At 37.7% G+C, this 22,748-nt stretch overlaps 1 protein-coding gene across 1 annotated transcript in view; it reads right to left on the bottom strand.

The window, feature by feature from the left end:
* The window catches only part of EPB41L5 (erythrocyte membrane protein band 4.1 like 5), a 174,884-nt gene that overhangs the window by 38,860 nt on the left and 113,276 nt on the right, over positions 1-22,748 (bottom strand). Inside the window, exons 17-18 of the mRNA XM_030916732.1 lie at positions 20,874-21,037; positions 16,648-16,745 (exon numbers count right to left, since the gene is read on the bottom strand). Of these exons, the coding sequence (XP_030772592.1) occupies positions 16,648-16,745; positions 20,874-21,037 (262 nt within the window). The remainder of the gene's footprint in view (positions 1-16,647; positions 16,746-20,873; positions 21,038-22,748) is intronic.

Here is a 22,748-nt window from a genome sequence, read left to right as displayed (position 1 = left end):
CATGCCCTACTTTTCATCTTTTAGCTCAAAAATACTAGTTGCTAAAGGTCACATATGCCTTAATTGTACCCGCAGTCCTCGCTGAGTGCAGTTGAGATTCTGTTCCTTTATGCTTTTAAAACAAATTACTGGCCGGGCACGGTGGCTCAAGCCTGTAATCCCAGCACTTTGGGAGGCCGAGACGGGCAGATCACAAGGTCAGGAGATCAAGACCATCCTGGCTAACATGGTGAAACCCCGTCTCTACTAAAAAATACAAAAAACTAGCCGGACGAGGTGGCGGGCGCCTGTAGTCCGAGCTACTCAGGAGGCTGAGGCAGGAGAATGGCATAAACCCGGGAGGCGGAGCTTGCAGTGAGCTGAGATCCCACCACAGCACTCCAGCCTGGACGACAGAGCGAGACTCCGTCTCAAAAACAAAACTAAACAAACAAAAAAAAAATGACTGCTCATCAAAGAACAAGAAAAACTGATTCCTGAAATCTGAAGATAAAGAACATTCTGGATTGCCTCAGGTAATTAAGGAGAGGAAAGTAATCGAAAAATCTATAGATCTTGATATGGCATAAATCCTAAAGGATTTCAAAGACATAGGTCAAGAGAAAACCAAAGTCTGGAAGGGGATAATGAAAGAGACAAATGAATAATATAAATGTATTTATTACCACTGAATGATACCCCTAAAAATGGTAAAGATGGTAAATTACATATGTATATTTTTACCTAGTTTCTTTTTTTTTGTATTTAAAGAGAAAGCAGAGAGACTAAGTTGCAGAGAGGAGGAGGGATGAAGAAAGAAGAATCTTGACAACTCTTAGAATCATGGCATCTCAAAGTTGGAAGGAACAACAGTCCGTCCAACCACCAAAATACTTCAAGAGGTGAGTAATTTTTAGTCTGAGCCTAAGAAACGTCACACACTGGAGAACGTTCTACTTCCTTGGTCAGATGACTGTTAGGAAACACTTTCCTGTGTTGAGGTCAAATCTGCATACCTCTAACATATTCACTGACCTTAACTCTTATCTGAGGCCTTTAAAAAGCAAGTCACATTAATTCCTCTTTCACATAACAGCTCTTCATATATCTAAAGATGGTTAACAGGCTCCCTCCTGAGATTTCTGCATGGCAATCGTCTAGCTAGTACTCCCAGGTTGTAACTTAGTTTCAAGACCCTTCACTATACAGATCCTTCTCTTCTCAAACTGCCACTTTTCTGTATCATTTTTAGAGTGCTATACAGAAATGAAAAAAAAAAATAGTTGAACCTCCCCCTTTGAACCCTTTGAGTTAATACAATATAGCTCTTTTGCAGCTGATTCATACTTCATTTACATATTCTTACTTTTAAAATACATGCTGCTGTAATATTCTAGTCCCCTACCCTAGCCCTGTACTTACGATGATTTGTCAAAGTCTATGTTCTTAAACCCAGTCTGTCATTCCAATCTATCCAAGTGTTCATGGATCCTGATTGTCTTTCAAAAACTGTACTTCCCAGCTGTTATCATCTGAAAATTCAATTAGCATAAGAGACCTGGGAAAGAAAGTGGTCACTAGAGATGGCCATTTGCAATATTAACTTCTGTGGGATTTAGACAGGGCTAAAGTTTCCTGAGGGCCAAGAACTTGTCATTCGTCTATGAATTCCACACAGTATTTATTATTTTATCTTACAAAAAGTAGACAGTAAACACATTTTTAGAACTGAACCAACAATACATAAGGCATGTCAGGTGACTGTACAAATCCTGCATAATGCAGGCGGGATGTGATCCCTCTACTATGTGCTCTTACAACACTGTCAACTCTGCTGTCAGTAGTGCTAGTCTGAGTCTTAAGTAATCTTAAGGTTGCTGGCTAACACATTCTCAGTTCTTAGGGCAAGTCAACCAACAAATCATGCTTTACTTTAGAATGATGCATTTTATTTTCAGTAGGTTTTCTTCCTAAAATTACTTTAGTCAGGCTGACGTTAAGATTAATTTGCATTCCTTAAGCAAACAACAATTGTTGATAATAGAGGTAGAGAAATCAACCTTTATTAAAAATGCATCACATTAATAAAACATGAATCCATTTTTTCACAATACAGGTTGTGTATCCCTTTTCCAAAGTGCTTGGGACTAAAAGTATTTCAGATTTTGTGTTTTTTCAGATTTTGGGATATATGCCTTATACTTACTGGTTGAACATTCCTAATATGAAAATCCAAAATAAAAAATGCTCCAATGAGCATGTCCTTTGAGTATCACATCAGTGCTCAAAATGTATTAGACTCTGGATCATTTTGAATTTTAAATTTTCAGATGAGGGGGCTCAACCTCTACTCAAGTTGACTCGAGTTAAGGCAAGGTAGTCAGATGTCCTTTATTAGTAGTACAATACTGAATTCTTTCTTCTATTCTTTAAAAAAATCTTATTTTTTTTTATTTTTATGGGTACACAGTACTTGTATATATTTATGGGGACATAAGATATGTAGATACAGGCATACAATGTGTAACAATCACATCAGGGTAAATGGAATATCCATCACCTGAAACATTTATCATTTCTTTGTGTACAAACATTCCAATTATACTCTTTTACTTATTTTTAAATGTACATTAAGTTATTGACTGTAGTCACCCTGTTATGCTATCAAATGCTAGATCTTTTCCATGCTAGATCTTATCCATTCTATCACTCTAACTATACTTTTGTACCCATTAACCATACCCACTTTCCCCCACACCCTCCATACTACCCTTCCCATCTGGTATCCATCAATCTACTCTCTATCTCCACAAGTTTAATTCTTTGTTTTTGGCTCCCACAAATGAGTGAGAACATACCAAGTTTGTCTTTCTGTGCCTGGCTTCTCTTAACATAATGTCCTCCAGTTCCATCCAGGTTGTTGCAAATGATAGGATTTCATTCTTTTTTATGGCCGAATAGTACTTCATGGTGTGTATGTACCAGATTTTCTTCATCCATTCATCTGCTGATAGATATTTAGGTTGATTCCAAATTTTGGCTGTTGTGAACAGTGCTGCAATAAACATGGGAGTGCAGATATCTCTTCGATATACTGATTTCCTTTCTTTTGGGCATACATCTAGCACTGGGACTGCTAGATCATATGATAGTTCCATTTTTGAGGCACTCTGTACTTGCTGTACTAATTTACATTCCCACCAACAGTGTACAAGGGTTTCTTTCTCTCCACATCCTCATCAGCGTTCATTATTGCCTGTCTTTTGGATAAAAGCCATTATAACTGGGGTGAGATGATATCTTACTGTAGTTTTGATTAGCATTTCTCTGATGATCAGTGATGTTGAGCACCTTTTCATAAACTTGTTTGCCATTTGTATGTCTTCTTTTGAGAAATGTCTATTCAGATTTTTTGCCCATTTTAAAATCAGATTATTAGATTTTTTTTCCTATTGAGTTGTCTGAGCTCCTTATATATTCTGGTTATTAGTCCATTGTCAGACAGGTAATTTGCAGATATTTTCTACCACTCTGTGGGTCATCTCTTCACTTTGTTGATTGTTTCCTTTGCTGTGCAGGAAATTTTTAACTTGATGTGATCTCATTTGTCTATTTTTGCTTTGGTTGCCTATGCTTTTGGGATATTATTCAAGAAATCTTTGCATAGACCAGTGTTTTGGAGTTTCTCCAATATTTTAGTAGTTTCATAGTTTGGGGTCTTAGATTTAAGTCTTTAATCTGTTTTGATTTGATTTTTGTATATGGCCAGAGATAGAAGTCAAGTTTCATTCTTCTGCATATGGAAAACCAGTTTTCCTAGCACCATTTATTGAAGGAGAGTGTCCTTTCTCCAGTGTATGTTCTTGGCACCTTTGTCAAAAGTAAGTTCACTGCAGATGTATGGATTTATTTCTGGCTTCTCTATTCTGTTACATTGGTCTATGTGTCTGTTTTTACGCTAATACCATGAGTTTTGGTAACTATAGCTCTGTAGTATAATTTGAAGTCAGGTACTATGAGTTCTCCAGTTTTTTCTTTTTTCTCAGGACAGCTTTGGCTATTCTGAGTGTTTTGGGATCCCATATAAATTTTAGAATTTTTTTTTTCTACTTCTGTGAAGAATATCATTGGTATTTTGATAGGGATTAAATTGAATTGGCAAACTACTTTGGGAAGTATAGACATTTTATCAATACTGACTCTTCTATTCCATGAACATGGAATATCTTTCAAATTTTGTGTCCTCTTTGATATCTCATACCGTTATTTCATAGTTTTCATTGTAGAAATCTTTCACTTCTTTGATTATTTTTATTCTTCGGTATTTCCTTTTATTTGTGGCTATTGTAAATGGGATTACTTTCCTGATTTTTTCTTCAGTTTGTTTGCTGTTGGCATATAGAAATGCTACTGATTTTTGTATGTTGATCTGTATCCTGCAACTTTACTGAATATATCAGTTCTGTATTTTCTTTTCTTTAGGTTTTTCCAAATATAAAATAATATCATCTGATGATAATCTGAATTCTTCCTTTCCAATTTAGATGCCCTTTATTTCATTCTCTTGTCTGATTGCTCTAGCTAGGTCTTCCAGTACTACACTGAAAAACAGTGGTGAAAGTGGGCATCCCTGCCTTTTTCCAGATCTTAAAGGAGGCTTTCAGGTATGATACTAGCTGTGGGTCTGTCATAACATGACTTTTAGTGTGTTGAGGTATATTCCATCTATACCCAGTTTTTTTAGAGTTTTTTTTTTTAATCACAAAGGGATACTGAACTTTATCAAATGCTTTTTCAGCATCAATTGAAATGATCATATGGTTTTTGTCATTCTGCTGATATAAGGTATCACCTTGATTGATTTACATACGCTAACCCATCCTTATTACATCCTGGGATAAATCGCACTTGGACATGATGACTTATCTTTTTAATATGTTGTTGAATTCAGTTTGCTAGTATTTTATTGAATATTTTTGCATCAATATGCATTAGAGATACTGGTCTGTAGTTTTCCTTTTTTGAGGTATCTTTGTCTGGTTTTGTTATCAGAGTAATACTGATCTCATAAAATGAATTTGGAAATATTCTTTCCTCCTCTATTTTTTGGAACAGTTTGAGTAGGACAGGTATTAGTTCCTCTTTAAATATTTGGCAAAATTCAGCAGTGAAGTCATCGGGTCCTGGGCTTTTCTTTGCTGGGAGTCTTTTTATTACAGCTTCGATCTTGTTACTTGTTATTGGTCTATTCAGGTTTTGGATTTCTTCTTGGATCAGTCCTGGTAGGCTCTATGCGTCTAGGAATTCATCCATTTCTTCAATGTTTTCCAATTTATTGGCATATACTTGCTCATACTAATCTCTAATGATCCTTCAATTTTTGCAGTATCAGTTATAAGTCTCCTTTTTCATCTACAGTTTTATTTGAGTCTTCTTTTTCTCTTAATCTGGCCAAAGGTTTGTCCATTTTATCTTTTCACAAAACAACTTTTTGTTTCATTGATATTTTGTATTTTCTTCATTTCAATTTCATTTATTTCTGCTCTGATCTTTATTATTTCTTTTCTTCTATTAATTTTGGGTTTAGTTTGCTCTTGCTTTTCTAGTTCCTTAAGATGCATCATTAGGCTGTTTATCTGAAGTTGTTCCACTTTTGTGATGTAGGCCCTTATTGCTATAAACTTCCTTCAGTATTGCTTTTGCTGCAATAGATTTTAGTATGTTTTGTTTCCATTTTCATTTGTTTCAAGAAATTAAAAAATTTCCTTACTTCTTCATTGACCCACTGGTCATTTGGAAGCATACTGTTTGATTTCCATGTGTTTGAATAGTTTCCAAAGTTTCTCTGTTATTGATTTCTAGGTTTATTCCATGTGGCCAGAGAAGATACTGGAAATGATTTCAGTTTTTTTGAATGTTCAAGACTTGTTTTGTGACCTAACATATGGTCTATCCTTGAGAATAATCTGTGTGCTGAGGACAAGAATGTATATTCTGCTGCCACTAGATAAAATGTTCTATTGAATCCATTGGTCTATACTGATTAAATCCAATTTTTGAGTTAATTTTTCTAGATTATCTATCCTTTGCTGAATGTGGGGTGAATTATCCAGCTACAATTGTATTGAGGTGTATCTCTCTGTAGCTCTGATAATATTTGCTCTATATATCTGGGTGCTCCAGTTTTAGGTGCATATATTATTTATAATGTTATATCCTTTTGCTGAATTGACCATTTATCAATATATAATGACCTTCTTTGTCTCTCTTTTTATGGTTTTTGTCTCAAAATCAATTTTATCTAATATAAATAACCTGTTCTTTTTGGTTTCCATTTGCATGGAATATCTTTTTCCATCCCTTTATTTTCAGTCTTTAGGTGTCTTTATAGGTAAAATGTGCACCTTGTAGGCAGCTGATCGCTGGGGCTTTTTTTTTTTTTTTTTAAATCCATTTAGCCACTCTGTGTTTTGATTGGAGAGTTTAGTTCATTTACATTCAATATTATTATTGATAAGTAAGGATTTACTACTGCCACTTTGTTACCTGTTTTCTGCTTGTTTTGTGGTCTTCTCTTCCTTCTTGCCTGCTTGCCTTTTTGTGAAGGGTGCTTTTCTCTGGTGGTATGTTTAAATTTCTTGCTTTTTATTTCTTTGTGCACTGTTATAGGCTTTTTGATTTGAGGTTACCATGAGGCTTGCAAATATCATCTTGTAACATGTTATTTTAAACTGATGACAACACTGATAGCAAAAAAAAAAATTAACGAACAAAGAGAAAAACTCTATACTTTAACTTCAAACCACACCCACCCCCCACTTTTTAACTTCTTGTTTCTATTTATAGCTTATTATGTCTAGAAAAGTTGTTGTAGTTATATTTTTGATAGTCTTTTAGCCTTTCTACTCAAGATATGAGTAGTTTATACACAACAATTTCAGTGTTATGATATTCCGTATTTGTTAGTGTACATACCATTACCAGTGAGTTGTGTACCTTCAGATGATTATCTTATTGTTCATTAACATCGTTTCCTTTCAGCCTGAAGAACTCCCTTCAGCATTTCTTACAAGACAGGTCTGATGAAATCCCTCAGCTTTTGTTTGTCTGGGAAGGTATTTCTCCTTCATGTTTGAAGGATATCTTCAAACATGGATATGCTATTTTAGGATAAAAATTTTTACTTCACTTTAAATATGTCATGCCACTCTGTCCTGGCCTATAAGGACTGAAAAGACTTTTCTGCTGAAAAGTCTGCTTCCAGACGTACTGAAGCATCCTTGTATGTTCTTTGTTTCTTTTATTTTGCTGTTTTTAGGATCCTTTATTTAACATTGACATTTGGGAGTTTGATTATCCAATATCTTGAGGTGGTCCTATTTGGGTTACGTCTGCTTGACGTTCTATATCCTCCTTGTACTTGAATATTGGTATCTTTCTCTAGGTTTGGGAAGTTCTCTGTTATTATCCCTTTGAATAAACTTTCTATCACATCTCTTTACCTCCTCTTTAAGGTCAATAACTCTTCGATTTGTCCTTCTGAAAATATATTCTAGATTTTCTAGGAATGCTTCATTTTTTTCTTATTTTGTCTCCTCTGACTGTATTTTCAAACAGCCTGTCTTCACGCTCACTAATTCTTTCTTCTGCTTGATCAATTCTGTGGCTGAGAGACTCTGATGCATTCTTCACTACATCAATTGAATTTTTCAGCTCTAGGATTCCTGCTGATTTTTAAAAATTATTTCAATCTCTTTGTTAAATGTATCTGATAGGATTCTGCATTCCTTTTCTGTGTTATCTTGAATTTCACTGAGTTTCCTCAAAACAGCTATTTGAATTATTTGCCTGAAAGGTCACATCTCTCTCTCTGTCAATCTGGGACTGGTCACTGGTGCCTTATTTAGTTTGTTTGGTGAGGTCATGTTTTCCTGGATGATCTTGGATGCTTGTTGATGTCTGGGCATTAAAGAGTTGGATATTTATTATAATCTCTGCAGCCTGGGCTTTTTGTACCCATCTGTCTTGAGAAGGCATTCTAGTTATTCAAAGGGAATTGAATATTGTGATATAAGTTTTTGGACACTTCAGCCATATCTGCATTAGGGGGAACCCCATGCCCAGTAAGCCTGTGACTTCTTGCAGACTTGTTGAGATACAGCCTTGGTGGTCTTGGGTAAGATCCGGGAGAATTCCCTGGATTACCTGGCAGAGTCTCTTGTTCTCTTCCCTCACTTTCTCCCATACAGTCTCTCTCTTCTCAGTGAGCTGCATGGAGTTGGGGGAGAAATGACACAGGCACCCCCGTAGCTACCCATTAACACTGTGCTGAGTCAGACCCGAAGCCAGTACACTACTGGGTCTCACCCAAGGTACGTGGTGACTACTGCCTGGCCAACACTGACGGTTATTCAAGGCCCAGTTTCTTTCGTCAGCAAGTGGTGAATCTAGCCAGACTTGTGCCCTTCTCTTTGGGACTGCAGGTTCCCTTCCAGCTCAGGGCTGGTTCAGAAATGCTGTCTAAGGAGCTATGGCCTGGAGTTGGGAACTGTAGGAATCTACTTAGTACTTTATTTTACCATGACTGAGCTGTTACCCAAGTTGCAAGACAAAGTTCTTTTGATTCTTCCCTCTCCTTTCGTCAAGCAGAAGGTGTCTCTCCCCATGGCCACCACAGCTGAAAATGCCCTGGGTCACATCTGAAGCCATCATGGTACCAGGTCTTGCCCAATGCCTGTGGCAAGTACTGCCTGGAAACCACTGACCCAAGGGTTTCTTTTGTCAGCAGGTGACAGATTCTGCCAGGACTGGGTCCCTTCCCTCAAGATAGCAGGTTCCCTTCCAGCCCATGGTATGTCTAGAAATGTAATTGGGAGGTAGGGCCTGAAATGGAGGCTTTAGGACTCTGCTTGGTGCTTTATTTTATTGTGGCTACACTGGTATCCAAGCTACAAGACAAAGTCTTCTTTACTCTTCCCTCACCTTTCCTTAAATGGAAGAAGTAAACTGCACTGCCTGAGACTGGGAGAGGGTGATGCAAGCATTCCTTTGGCTCCTCCAGCTAGTATCTTTCTAGGTCAAGTGTACCCCAAGTCCACTGGCTCTGAGCCCAGCACAATACCAGGATGTGCCTAGCAACTGTAGTCCTTGTGGCCTAGACTATCTTTCAATTTATTTAGGACCTTACAGCACTTCTGCCCACAGCGGTGGGCTAGCTGGAACTCGGGATCCAATCGCTGGGATGGATGATTCTTCTCTGGCTAGGATTGTTCTAAATGCAGCCTCTGTTGGCACCAGCGAAATTCTGCCCTGCGTTGCCTTCCATTCTGACAGACCAACATTGAGTTCCAATACAAAGTGCCATAGTCACTGTGCTCTCCCTTCCCCAAGCACAGATTCTCTCTCAGTGCCACCCTCCTCCATAGGGGAGGGGTGGCATCAGCAATTCAAGACTGTCTTTCCTACCCTCTTCAGTGCCTCTTTCCTTGGTATAATGTTAAAACCAGGTACTATGATGGTTCACCTGATTTCTGGTTCTTATGAAGGTGCTTTCTTGTATGGAGAGCTATTTAATTTGGTGTTCCTGCAGTGGGGATGATCACTGGAGGGTTATATTTGCCCACCTTGCTCCATCTCCCTCCTTCCTTCTATTCTTGTCTGGCATAGAGTAAACCCTCACTGAATATTGTTACTCTTCCTAGCTATGTGATCCCCCAAATGTTCCTTGATGGCACACTGTCCTTCACCTAAAGTGCTCCTTTACTCTCCTATCCTGAACCCACACTCCTCCTCATCTTTTCAAGGCTTCAAAACTAATGCAGTAGACACTCTGCCTCAGAGGATCAGTTACATTATAGCAAGATTCGCAAGACATTTTACAAAAGAAACAAGTAGCTGTTCAACAGATTTCCATGAACTCCAAGCACAGTCAACAATCCCCGCCCCCCACTCCTCCCTACCCCCAAGTTTTACCAGACTTCATTCTTTAGGGTCATTGCAGTCTTCCACTAAATTTCCACTAGTTACTAATCAACTACAGCTTTTATCTAAAGTTTTCTATTTATCCTTCCATCTCTGGCCCTGCATTCCCCTACATTACAGAGACATATTTAAAAACTGACACCATGAAAGCAAACAGACAAGTGGGATAGAATACTGAAAAGTCAAGAAAATGGAAAGCTTTTCTGAAACTGAATCACCTTCTAACAGCTGTTTCTAAGAAAAAGTATATAAGAAAGAAAGGGGGGAAGAAAGGGCTTGGATCCAGAAAGACAGTTTTAATAATGACAATGCAAGACAGAAGAAAATCACTTTCTACTCTATACTGGTCTCTAAAGAAATTCCAGTTAGTGGTAAATGATCCTGTCTGACAGCTTTGAAGAGAGCAGTGTGTCTCCCAGTATGGAGGTTGAGATCTGAGAACGGACAGACTGCATGTTCAAGTGCGCCCCTGACCCTTGAGTAACCTAACTGGGAGATATACCCTACTAGGTGCAGACCAACACCTCACACCTCACATGGCTGGGCACATCTCTGAAATGAAGTTTCCAGAGCAAAAATCAGACAGCAACACTCGCTGTTCAGCAATATTCTATCTTGTGCAGCCTCCGCTGCTGATACCCAGGCAAACAGGGTCTGGAGTGGACCTCTAGCAAACTCAACAGACCTGCAGCTGAGGGTCCTGACTGTTAGAAGGAAAACTAACAAACGGAAAGGACACCCACGCCAAAACCCCATCAGTACATCACCATCATCAAAGACTAAAGGCAGATAAAACCACAAAGATGGGGAAAAAGCAGGGCAGAAAAGCTGGAAATTCAAAAAATCAGAGTGCATCTCCCCCTCCAAAGGAACGCAGCTCCTCACCAACAACAGATCAAAGCTGGACAAAGAATGACTTTGATGAGTTGACAGAAGAAGGCTTCGGTCGATCAAACCTCTCAGAGCTAAAGGAGGAATTATGTACCCAGTGCAAAGAAACTAAAAATCTTGAAAAAAGAATGGAAGAATGGATAAGTAGAATAATCAATGCAGAGAAGGCCATAAACAAACTGATAGAGATAAAAACCATAACACAAGAATTACGTGACAAATGCACAAGCTTCAGTAACCAACTCGATCAACTGGAAGAAAAAGTATCAATGATTGATTGGAGATCGAACGAAATGAAGTGAGAAGAGAAGTCTAGAGAAAAAGGAAAAAGAACAAATCTTCCAAGAAATATGGGATTATGTGAAAAGACCAAATCTACATCTGATTGGGGTGCCTGAAAGTGACGGGGAAAATGGAACCAAGTTGGAAAACACTCTTCAGGATATCATCCAGGAGAACTTCCCCAACCTAGTAGGGCAGGCCAACATTCAAATTCAGGAAATACAGAGAACGCCACAAAGATACTCCTCGAGAACAGCAACTCCAAGACACATAATTGTCAGATTCACCAAAGCTGAAATGAAGGAAAAAATGTTAAGGGCAGCCAGAGAGAAAGGTCGGGTTACACACAACGGGAAGCCCATCAGACTAACAGCAGATCTCTGGGCAGAAACTCTACAAGCCAGAAGAGAGTGGGGGCCAATATTCAACATTCTTAAAGAAAAGAAATTTAAACCCAGAATTTCATATCCAGCCTAAGTTTCATAAGTGAAGGAGAAATAAAATCCTTTACAGACATGCAAATGCTTAGAGATATTGTCACCACCAGGCCTGCCCTACAAGAAACCCTGAAGGAAGCACTAAACATGGAAAGGAACAACCGGTATCAGCCATTGCAAAAACATGCCAAAATGTAAAGACCATCGAGGCTAGGAAGAAATTGCATCAACTAACGAGCAAAATAACCAGCTAATAGCACAATGACAGGATCAAGTTCACACATAAGAATATTAACCTTCAATGTAAATGGACTAAATGGTCCAATTAAAAGACACAGACTGGCAAATTGGATAAAGAGTCAAGACCCATCAGAGTTTGCTGTATTCAGGAGACCCATCTCACATGCAGAGACACAGGCTCAAAATAAAGGGATGGAGGAAGATCTACCAAGCAAATGGAAAACAAAAAAAAGCAGGGGTTGCAATCCTAGTCTCTGATAAAACAGACTTTAAACCATCAAAGATCAAAAGAGACAAAGAAGGCCATTACATAATGGTAAAGGGATCAATTCATCAGGAAGAGCTAACTATCCTAAATATAAATGCACCCAATACAGGAGCACCCAGATTCATAAAGCAAGTCCTTAGAGACTTACAAAGAGACTTAGATTCCCATACAATAATAATGGGAGAGTTCAACACCCCACTGTCAACATTAGACAAATCAATGAGACAGAAAGTTAACAAGGATATCCAGGAATTGAACTCAACTCTGCACCAAGCAGACCTAATAGACGTCTACAGAAGTCTCCACCCCAAATCAATGGAATATATATTCTTCTCAGCACCACATCGCATTTATTCCAAAATTGACCACATAATTGGAAGTGAAGCACTCCTCAGAAAATGTACAAGAACAGAAATCATAACAAACTGTCTCTCAGACCACAGTGCAATCAAACTAGAATTCAGGACTAAGAAACTCAATCAAAACCACTCTAATACATGAAAACTGAACAACCTGCTCCGGAATGACTACTGGGTACATAATGAAATGAAGGCAGAAATAAAGATGTTCTTTGAAACCAATGAGAACAAAGATACAACATACCAGAATCTCTGGGACACATTTAAAGCAGTATGTAGAGGGAAATTTATAGCACTAAATGCCCACAAGAGAAAGCTGGAAAGATCTAAAACTGACACCCTAACATCACAATTAAAAGAACTAGAGAAGCAAGAGCAAACACATTCAAAAGCTAGCAGAAGGCAAGAAATAACTAAGATCAGAGCAGAACTGAAGGAGATAGAGACACAAAAAACCCTCCAAAAAAATCAATGAATCCAGGAGCTGGTTTTTTGAAAAGATCAACAAAATTGATAGACCGCTAGCAAGACTAATAAAGAAAAGAGAGAAGGATCAAATAGACGCAATAAAAAATGATAAAGGGGATATCACCACCGACCCCACAGAAATACAAACTACCATCAGAGAATACTATAAACACCTCTATGCAAATAAACTAGAAAACCTAGAAGAAATGGATAATTTCCTGGACACTTACACTCTCCCAAGAATAAACCAGGAAGAAGTTAAATCCCTGAATAGACCAATAGCAGGCTCTGAAATTGAGGCAATAATTAATAGCCTACCAACCAAAAAAAGTCCAGGACCAGACGGATTCACAGCCGAATTCTATCAGAGGTGTAAGGAGGAGCTGGGTACCATTCCTTCTGAAACTATTCCAATCAACAGAAAAAGAGGAAATCCTCCCTAACTCATTTTATGAGGCCAACATCATCCTGATATCAAAGCCTGGCAGAGACACCACAAAAAAAAAGAAAATTTTAAACCAATATCCCTGATGAACATCGATGCAAAAATCCTCAATAAAATACTGGGAAACCGAATCCAGCAACACATCAAAAAGCTTATCCACCACGATCAAGTGGGCTTCATCCCTGGGATGCAAGGCTGGTTCAACATACACAAATCAATAAACGTAATCCAGCATATAAACAGAACCAAAGACAAAAACCACATGATTATCTCAATAGATGCAGAAAAGACCTTTGACAAAATTCAACAGCCCTTCATGCTAAAAACTCTCAATAAATTCGGTATTGATGGAACATATCTCAAAATAGTAAGAGCTATTTATGACAAACCCACAGCCAATATCATACTGAATGGGCAAAAACTGGAAAAATTCCCTTTGAAAACTGGCATAAGACAGGAATGCCCTCTCTCACCACTCCTATTCAACATAGTGTTGGAAGTTCTGGCTAGGGCAATCAGGCAAGAGAAAGAAATAAAGGGTATCCAGTTAGGAAAAGAAGAAGTCAAATTGTCCCTGTTTGCAAATGACATGATTGTATATTTAGAAAACCCCATTGTCTCAGCCCAAAATCTCCTTAAGCTGATAAGCAACTTCAGCAAAGTCTCAGGATACAAAATTAATGTGCAAAAATCACAAGCATTCTTATACACCAGTAACAGACAGAGAGCCAAATCAGGAATGAACTTCCATTCACAACAGCTTCAAAGAGAATAAAATACCTAGGAATCCAACTTACAAGGGATGTAAAGGACCTCTTCAAGGAGAACTACAAACCACTGCTCAGTGAAATCAAAGAGGACACAAACAAATGGAAGAACATTCCATGCTCATGGATACGAAGAATCAATATTGTGAAAATGGCCATACTGCCCAAGGTAATTTATAGATTCAATGCCATCCCCATCAAGCTACCAATGACCTTCTTTACAGAATTGGAAAAAACTGCTTTAAAGTTCATATGGAACCAAAAAAGAGACTGCATTGCTAAGACGATCCTAAGTCAAAAGAACAAAGCTGGAGGCATCATGCTACCTGACTTCAAACTATACTACAAGGCTACAGTAACCAAAACAGAACGGTACTGGTAACAAAACAGAGATACAGACCAATGGAACAGAACAGAGCCCTCAGAAATAATACTACACATCTACAGCCATCTGATCTTTGACAACCCTGATAAAAACAAGAAACGGGGAAAGGATTCCCTATTTAATAAATGGTGCTGGGAAAACTGGCTAGCCATAAGTAGAAAGCTGAAACTGGATCCTTTCCTTACTCCTTACACGAAAATTAATTCAAGATGGATTAGAGACTTAAATGTTAGACCTAATACCATAAAAACCCTAGAAGAAAACCTAGGTAATAGCATTCAGGACATAGGCATGGGCAAGGACTTCATGTCTAAAACACCAAAAGCAATGGCAACAAAAGCCAAAATTGACAAATGGGATCTAATTAAACTAAAGAGCTTCTGCACAGCAAAAGAAACTACCATCAGAGTGAACAGGCAACCTACAGAATGGGAGAAAATTTTTGCAATCTACCCATCTGACAAAGGGCTAATATCCAGAACCTACAAACAACTCAAACAAATTTACAAGAAAAAAACAACCCCATCAAAAAGTGGGCAAAGGATATGAACAGACATTTCTCAAAAGAAGACATTCATACAGCCAACAGACACATGAAAAAATGCTCATCACCACTCACCATCAGAGAAATGCAAATCAAAACCACAATGAGATACCATCTCACACCAGTTAGAATGGCAATCATTAAAAAGTCGAAACAACAGGTGCTGGAGAGGATGTGGAGAAATAGGAACACTTTTACACTGTTGGTGGGATTGTAAACTAGTTCAACCATTATGGAAAACAGTATGGCAATTCCTCAAGGATCTAGAACTAGAAATACCATATGACCCAGCCATCCCATTACTGGGTATATACCCAAAGGATTATAAATCATGCTGCTATAAAGACACATGCACATGTATGTTTATTGCAGCACTATTCACAATAGCAAAGACTTGCAATCAACCCAAATGTCCATCTGTGACAGACTGGATTAAGAAAAAGTGGCACATATACACCATGGAATACTATGCAGCCATAAAAAAGGATGAATTTGTGTCCTTTGTAGGGACATGGATGCAGCTGGAAACCATCATTCTCAGCAAACTATTGCAAGAACAGAAAACCAAACACCGCATGTTCTCACTCATAGGTGGGAATTGAACAATGAGATCACTTGGACACGGGAAGGGGAACATCACACACCGGGGCCTATTGTGGGGAGGGGGAAAGGGGGAGGGATGGCATTGGGAGTTATACCTGATGTGAATGACAAGTTGATGGGTGCTGATGGGTTAATGGGTGCAGCACACCAACATGGCACATGTATACATATGTAACAAACCTGCACGTTGTGCACATGTACCATAGAACTTAAAGTATAATTAAAAAAAAAAAAAGAAATTCCAGTTAGTTATCCAAGGATGGAAGAACACTGTGATTCAGCCATTCTCCCTTCCTCTTTAAAACAAAAACAAAATTCATCTTGGCCATGTTATCAGTTGTCTATATGTAGAGAAAAAAAAAGGGCATTTCTAGATCATTACCTAAAATCAACTCTTCCATTTAGTGGGGCCATCTGGTAGCTGATATGATTAATTATAAAATTTCCATCTCATTTGATTTATTTTAGCTCTTCCTGTAAGTTATTTAACACAGAAATAAGAAAATCATAGTCAAACTATAAATTGAAGCTTGACTGGTGTAATTAGTATGTATTCCCCACCCCACAACAAAAAAAATTTAAAGGGGACAGGGGAGATAAAGGAATGACAGATGAAGTTAAAGCATCGGAAATTCTATTCTTTCTTGTTTATACCACAGAGGAGCTCTCTTTAAAACAAATCCTTCTGTAATTTCCAAAGGCTTCAGCAAGTCCTTCACCTAGAATGGGTGAATCAAAATAAAAGGTTTAACAGTCATCTTGACTGTGGTTTTTTTTTTAAATCATGCAATCACCTTACAATTCATGTTGCCACGCAAGTTTCCCCCTTCCCTCCTGAACATCTACAGATTTCATCCTTTAAAATGAGAAAACAGGTTTATAAGAAATCAGCACAGACAGATTTCCCAGCCAAAGAAAAAAGTACTGTCTTTGGAAAGAAAAGATTTCTGGGAGCTCTGGAGATATGTAACAGGTATACGCAGGGGAAATTTGAATACCTGGCTGTTTATGTTAACATCGATGTTGGATCGAGGGGACAGCAAAGGACTGTTCTCCATCTCAAGCTGTTTGAGCTTCTCTGAGGCGTCTTTTAATGCTGGGGGGAAAAAAAGGCAAAATAATCCCTCCGTCTGCCAGGCTGTCACAGCTAGCTGTGTGAGAGTATGGTTTTGTTTTGTTTTAGTTTCTCAACATCAGTTATCATCAACTAAAAGTAATAATCCAGATAAACACAAAATAAATGTATTTTCTTTCCATAACCAGTTACCTGTCCATTAATCTGAATAAGAGTTAATCCTAAGTAGAAACACCACCCTAAATCTGCAGCACTCCTAAAAAGCAAGTAGACGTGAAATCTCCATAGCATGTGTGGTTAAGGTTTACCTAGCCAAGAGACTCAAAAGGCACAGAACACTTGTGACATGATCCTTTTCGTTCATAACTACAACCCAGGCTCGTGTCTAACCTCAACACTTTGCCATCTTTGTTCACTGACCCTGACTGCCTAAAACTAAATTTATGTGGAACAAAGTGATGAAGAATATATATTTATTCATTCACTGATTCAACATATTATATATTGGTACCATCAGGTGTGACGTAAGACAAGCATTTTGTCTTCATAATGTTCTTCCTAGTGGCAAAATACATTACAAAGTCCTCTAACCACTGAAAAGATAATACATTAGACACAATTCATCTTTAAATGAAGACTAACTATCCTGAAATAATCTTATTTTGCAGAGATTAATTTGACGTGAGCATAAAATTTTACACTGTCACTTGACAAAAAATGTTGAATGCCTAATAATTTCTATATAATCAGAAGAAAAGAGGAGAAAACTTTGAAATCATATCCTCTGGGTCAAAGGGATCTTCTAAAAGTGGCCATCAGTTAACTGAGTAGAGGCCCTGGCTACACATTAAGAATCAGCTGGAGGCAGGGCGCAGTGGCTCACGTCTGTAATCCCAGCACTTTGGGAGGCCGAGGTGGGTCAAGAGATCGAGACCATCCCATCCCGGCTCACACAGTGAAACCCCATCTCTACTAAAAATACAAAAAACTAGCCAGGCATGGTGGCGGGTGCCCGTAGTCCCAGCTACTCGGGAGGCTGAGGCAGGAGAATGGCGTGAACCTGCGAGGCGGAGCTTGCAGTGAGCTGAGATCGTGCCACTGCACTCCAGCCTGGGCGACAGAGTGAGACTCCGTCTCTAAAAATGGAAAAAAAAAAAAATCAGCTGGAGAGCTTTCAAGAAACTCTCATTCTCAGCGCTCACCCAAGAATAATTATAACAAAATCTTTTGAGGTAGGAACTGGTAGTTTTTAAAACTCTCCAGGTGATTTTAAGTACAACCAAAGCTGAGAACCAGTAATTCAACACTGGTCTTCTCATTTACTTCTTTATTCATTTATTTATTACTTTATTCTTTATTTATTACTTCTCATTACTTCATTACCTATCTATTTACTTAATTGCTATCTCCTGGTTTTCTTATGCTTCAAATTACTTCATCCTGAATACTCTTTTTGTTGTTGTTAAACCTTTTTCTGCTAAATTTTTTTTGTCCCACGAACATCCTGCCATGCAGCACAAGCTATTTTACTTACCATTTGTAACTATTTCCCTATGTGAATCAGGATTTTGACATTACAACCAAAATAAAATACACAATTGGATATCAAAATTGATGAACTTAAATTCTTAACATAAAATGTTCTAATTATTCTCACTGATTGATTTTGAGCAAATGTTATAAGTCTGAATGGAGTAGGTCACATGAATGAAACCCCCACACTATGCAAGAATTTCCTCCGCCACAACCTTGACAACATTCAAGCTCTGCTTTAATACTTTCTGTAATGAGGTGCTCACTAACTCTTAGGAACCTTTTTTTTTTTTAATTATTATTATTTTTTTTTTGAGATGGAGTCTCACTCTTGCCCAGGCTGGAATGCAGTGGTACGATCTCGGCTCACTGCAATCTCCGCCTCTCGAGAGGGTTCAAGTGATTCTCCTGCCTCAGCCTCCTAAGTAGCTGGGATTACAGGCGCCCGCCACCATGCCTGGCTAATTTTTGTACTTTTAGTAAAGACTGGATTTCGCCATGTTGGCCAGGCTGGTCTCGAACTCCTGACCTCAGGTGATCCACCTGCCTCGGCCTCCCAAAGTCCTGGGATTACAGGCGCGAGCCACTGCGCTTGGCCAGGAACCTATTTCTATTATACAGCATAAACAGTTTAAAAACTTCCCCTAACTGATGTACAATCTGCTTCCCCATACTTGCAAATTGCTCATCCAAGGTTCACCAATAAAGTGCCATAAAACTAATTCTTTGATATATCAGATTTCCAAATATTTGGAGTGTTATATTTCATTTGATCTTTTCTAAGCATCCCTAGTTCATTTTACCATGTAAATTCTAAGCTAACATATTTTGCAAAAAGTATGTACTCAATAAGTGATACTAATACAACACTATTACAGCACTGGAAAAATTAAACTTTGTGAATTCGTGTAATGGATATCAAATGGAATGTAAATAAAATCAATACTGCCATCTCTTTAAAGGAGACTATTTTTATTTTTAACCCTGGAAATACTCTGCCTTAAGATAGTCATGGTTCTGGCTGAATCTAAATCCTGCTGGGTTTGCTATGCCATGTCTCAATTCTTTCTAGAAACAAAAAGCAAATTTCTTTTTTTAATTTTAATTTAACTTAATTTTTTCTTTTCTTTTTTTTTTTTTTTTTCTTTTTTCTTTTGAGACAAGAGTCTTGTTCTGTGGTCCAGGCTGGAGCTCAGTGGCATAATCTCAGCTCACTGCAACCTCTGCCTCCCAGGTTCAAGCGATTCTCATGCCTCAGCCTCCCGAGTAGCTGGGACTGCAGGCGCGGGCCACCACATCCAGCCTAATTTTAATTTTAGATTCAGGGAGTACATGTACAGGTTTGTTACAAGGGTATATTACGTGGTGCCATGGTTTGGGCTTCTACTGATCTCATCTCCCAGATAGTGAACACAGCACCCAATAGGAAGTTTTTCAGCCCTTTCCCACTCCATCCCTCCTTTAGGAATCCCCAGTGTCTACTGTTCCCATCTTTATGTCCCTGTGTAGCTCCCACATATAAGTGAGAATAAGAGCAAGCATTGCTAACAAGAAGTGGAGTCCAGGGAAAGGCTGTCAAAACTGGACAATTCAAAATAAGTTACTACAGAGAAAGTACATGAGAAATAGTAATGGGGGATATTTTCTTAATCTAATAACAGACTACTACCTTAAAAAATCAAATTACTTTGAAATTACCAATGTAATAAGTTAAATTATTATTTCTCTGACCTGAGACTAACAAGCAAAATTTAAACATGTTAAATGTCAATAAAAAACCATGATGTACCAGAATATTTGTTTGTAGTGATTTCTTAGGAAATAAATTTTTAGCACCACTTATTAGTAATACTTCAACATGTTCTATTAACCAGAAGCACTGTGTGACTTTTCACTAACATTTATTGCTAAATTACTAAATGCTATTGCTGTATTCTATAGTCTCAGAGACAGCAGCATACCTAGGGCAATTTTCTGAGTTGTTTAATGCTGGTGGCTAATTTCAGCCTCCAATAGAAATCAAATTGTCAAGAGTCAAATAAATACAAGCTGCTTTAAAATGAACATGCATTACAGTGAGATTCAACAGGAAACTGCTGTTTATAAACAAGTTATGCTTTCATATAAAACTAAACTCACAAATATATACACATTTTCAATGAGAGATTTACTGTCTCCTTTTAACCTTCAAAAATGTGTGTGTGTGTGTGTGTGTGTGTGTGTTAAAGCACCATTCTTTCTGTGGTATTTCTTTTTGTGGGCCTAGGCAATAATAATCCTCATTAATAACAAAATACTTTCTAAGAGCTAATGGGATGTTCAAACATTCATTCAATCCTATGCCCTAGAAAATGTTTCCACTCTAGAAAAAAGCAAATGAAGACTCCTAAATGTTTAATGTCTTATAAATGACACACAGGTTTGATGACCTCAATTATGTTATCTTAAATATTTCAGTGTTCCCTTTAGTCAAACAGGCAAGAGGGCATAACTCTTCTGAATTAAATTTAAAAGTTCAACTAGCATAAAAAATATTATTAGAGAAGCTAATTTAAATATCTTATATCAAAGGAAGATAAAAAGGTGTGAGTGATGTATTATGGAACATTTACTTACTCTCATATTCAATTTCAGGTTCCCCTAATCCAGGAAGTCTGGTGGCTACATTAATGCCATTCGGTGCTTGGGATGTTTCCATAGTGTCAGATGCCCCAATTACATCACCAGTCGCTGTTTCCAATAAGTCTGGGCTATTCAGCAAATCAATATTCAGAGGAAGGCTGCAATGGAAATAGAAAATTCACTGAGACCAAGATATTTAACACGAAAAAATTAAAACACTGCTCACCCTCTGTATCTGCAACTTCCACATCTGTGAATTCAAGCAACCATGAATCAAAAATAAAACAAAAATGAAAATTTAAAAAATATAAAAACAATACAGTTTATTTACATAGCATTTATATTGTATTAGGTTTTCTACGTAATCTAGAGATGATTTAAAGTTTATGGGAAGATGCATGTATGTTACATGCAAACACGACACCATTTCATATAAGGCACTTGGGTGTCTGTGGATTTTGGTATCTCAGGGAGGTCCTGGAATCTATCCTCTATGGATACTGAGGGACTATACTAACAAGGTCTTTGTTGAAAAAAGATTCATGGAAAAGTTTTTATCTCAACTGGTTTTATTCATCTCTCACAACCCTTTGAGTAGACGTCTTCTCCCAGCCAAAATGGAGTGATAGGGACTGGTTTGCCCTCCCACCTGAAAACCTAAGGGAGAAAAATAACCTAAATAAGTAAGGTTAAATAAATAACCTAAATAGATAAGTTCCACAAAGTTGCAGAATACAAGATCAATGTAAGAAAAACCAATTGTGTATCTATACATGAACAGTAAGTAATAGGAAACTGAAGTTATGAAGACAATTTCATTCACAGTAACATCAAAAGGGATAGAAACTTAGGAATAAATTTAATAAAGGATATGTATGACTTGTACACTGAAAATCATTTATAAAGGAGATCTAAATAAAGACTTTTAATGTTCACAGTTTGGAACACTTAATATTCAAGATGGCTTCTCCCCAAACTGATGTGTAAATTCAATGTATTCACTATCAAAATCCCAGCAGGACTTTTTTTTGGTAGAATTGACCAGCCAATCCTAGGATTTATGAAAGCCAAAGCAGCTAGAATAGTGAAAACAATTTCAAAAATGAATGTACACTACTGAATTTGAAAACTTACTAGAAAGCCACAGTAATCAAGACAGGCTGATACTGGCACAAAGACAGGCGTGTAAATCAACAAAATTGAGAGTCTATATTATGAAATATAGGGAACTTGTGACAATATAAGCCTTTTTGACAACATGAATCAGGGGAAAAGACAGACTTTTTAACAAATGCTACTAGGACAACCAGATATCCATATGCAAACATTAATTTAGGCCCTACCTCACACTGTACACAAAAATTAAATCAAAATGGGTAAGTGACCTAAGTGTTAAGAGTAAAAACTGTAAAACTTTAGAACAAAATATAGAAGAAAAAAATCTTTGGACTTTGGGTGGGGTATTCTTAGATATGACACTAAAAGTATCCATAAAAGAAAAATAAGATGAACTTCATCACAACTAAAAATGTTTCAGTGTCAAAGAACCATTATGAAAATGAAATGCCACAAATTGGGGGGAGATTTTTGCAAATCATGTATCTGATAAGGGGCTAGTTATCCAAAGCATACGAGGAATTCTCTGTATATATATTAGTATAAGTTAATATAGCATATATATTACTATATTAAGTTATAGTTAGCATGAGATGATACTACAGTAGGGTAGGCAGCTATGACTGATATCCTTATAAAATGGGGAAATTTGAACACAGATACACACAGGGAGAATGCCATGTGAAGACGACGGCAGAGATCAGGGTGATGCATCTACAAACCAAGAAACACCAAAGACAGCCAGCAAACCAC

The sequence above is a fragment of the Rhinopithecus roxellana genome, chromosome 14 (genome assembly GCF_007565055.1).
Source record: "Rhinopithecus roxellana isolate Shanxi Qingling chromosome 14, ASM756505v1, whole genome shotgun sequence".
NCBI lineage: Eukaryota > Metazoa > Chordata > Mammalia > Primates > Cercopithecidae > Rhinopithecus > Rhinopithecus roxellana.
This window is presented reverse-complemented; position numbering and strand designations above follow the sequence as displayed.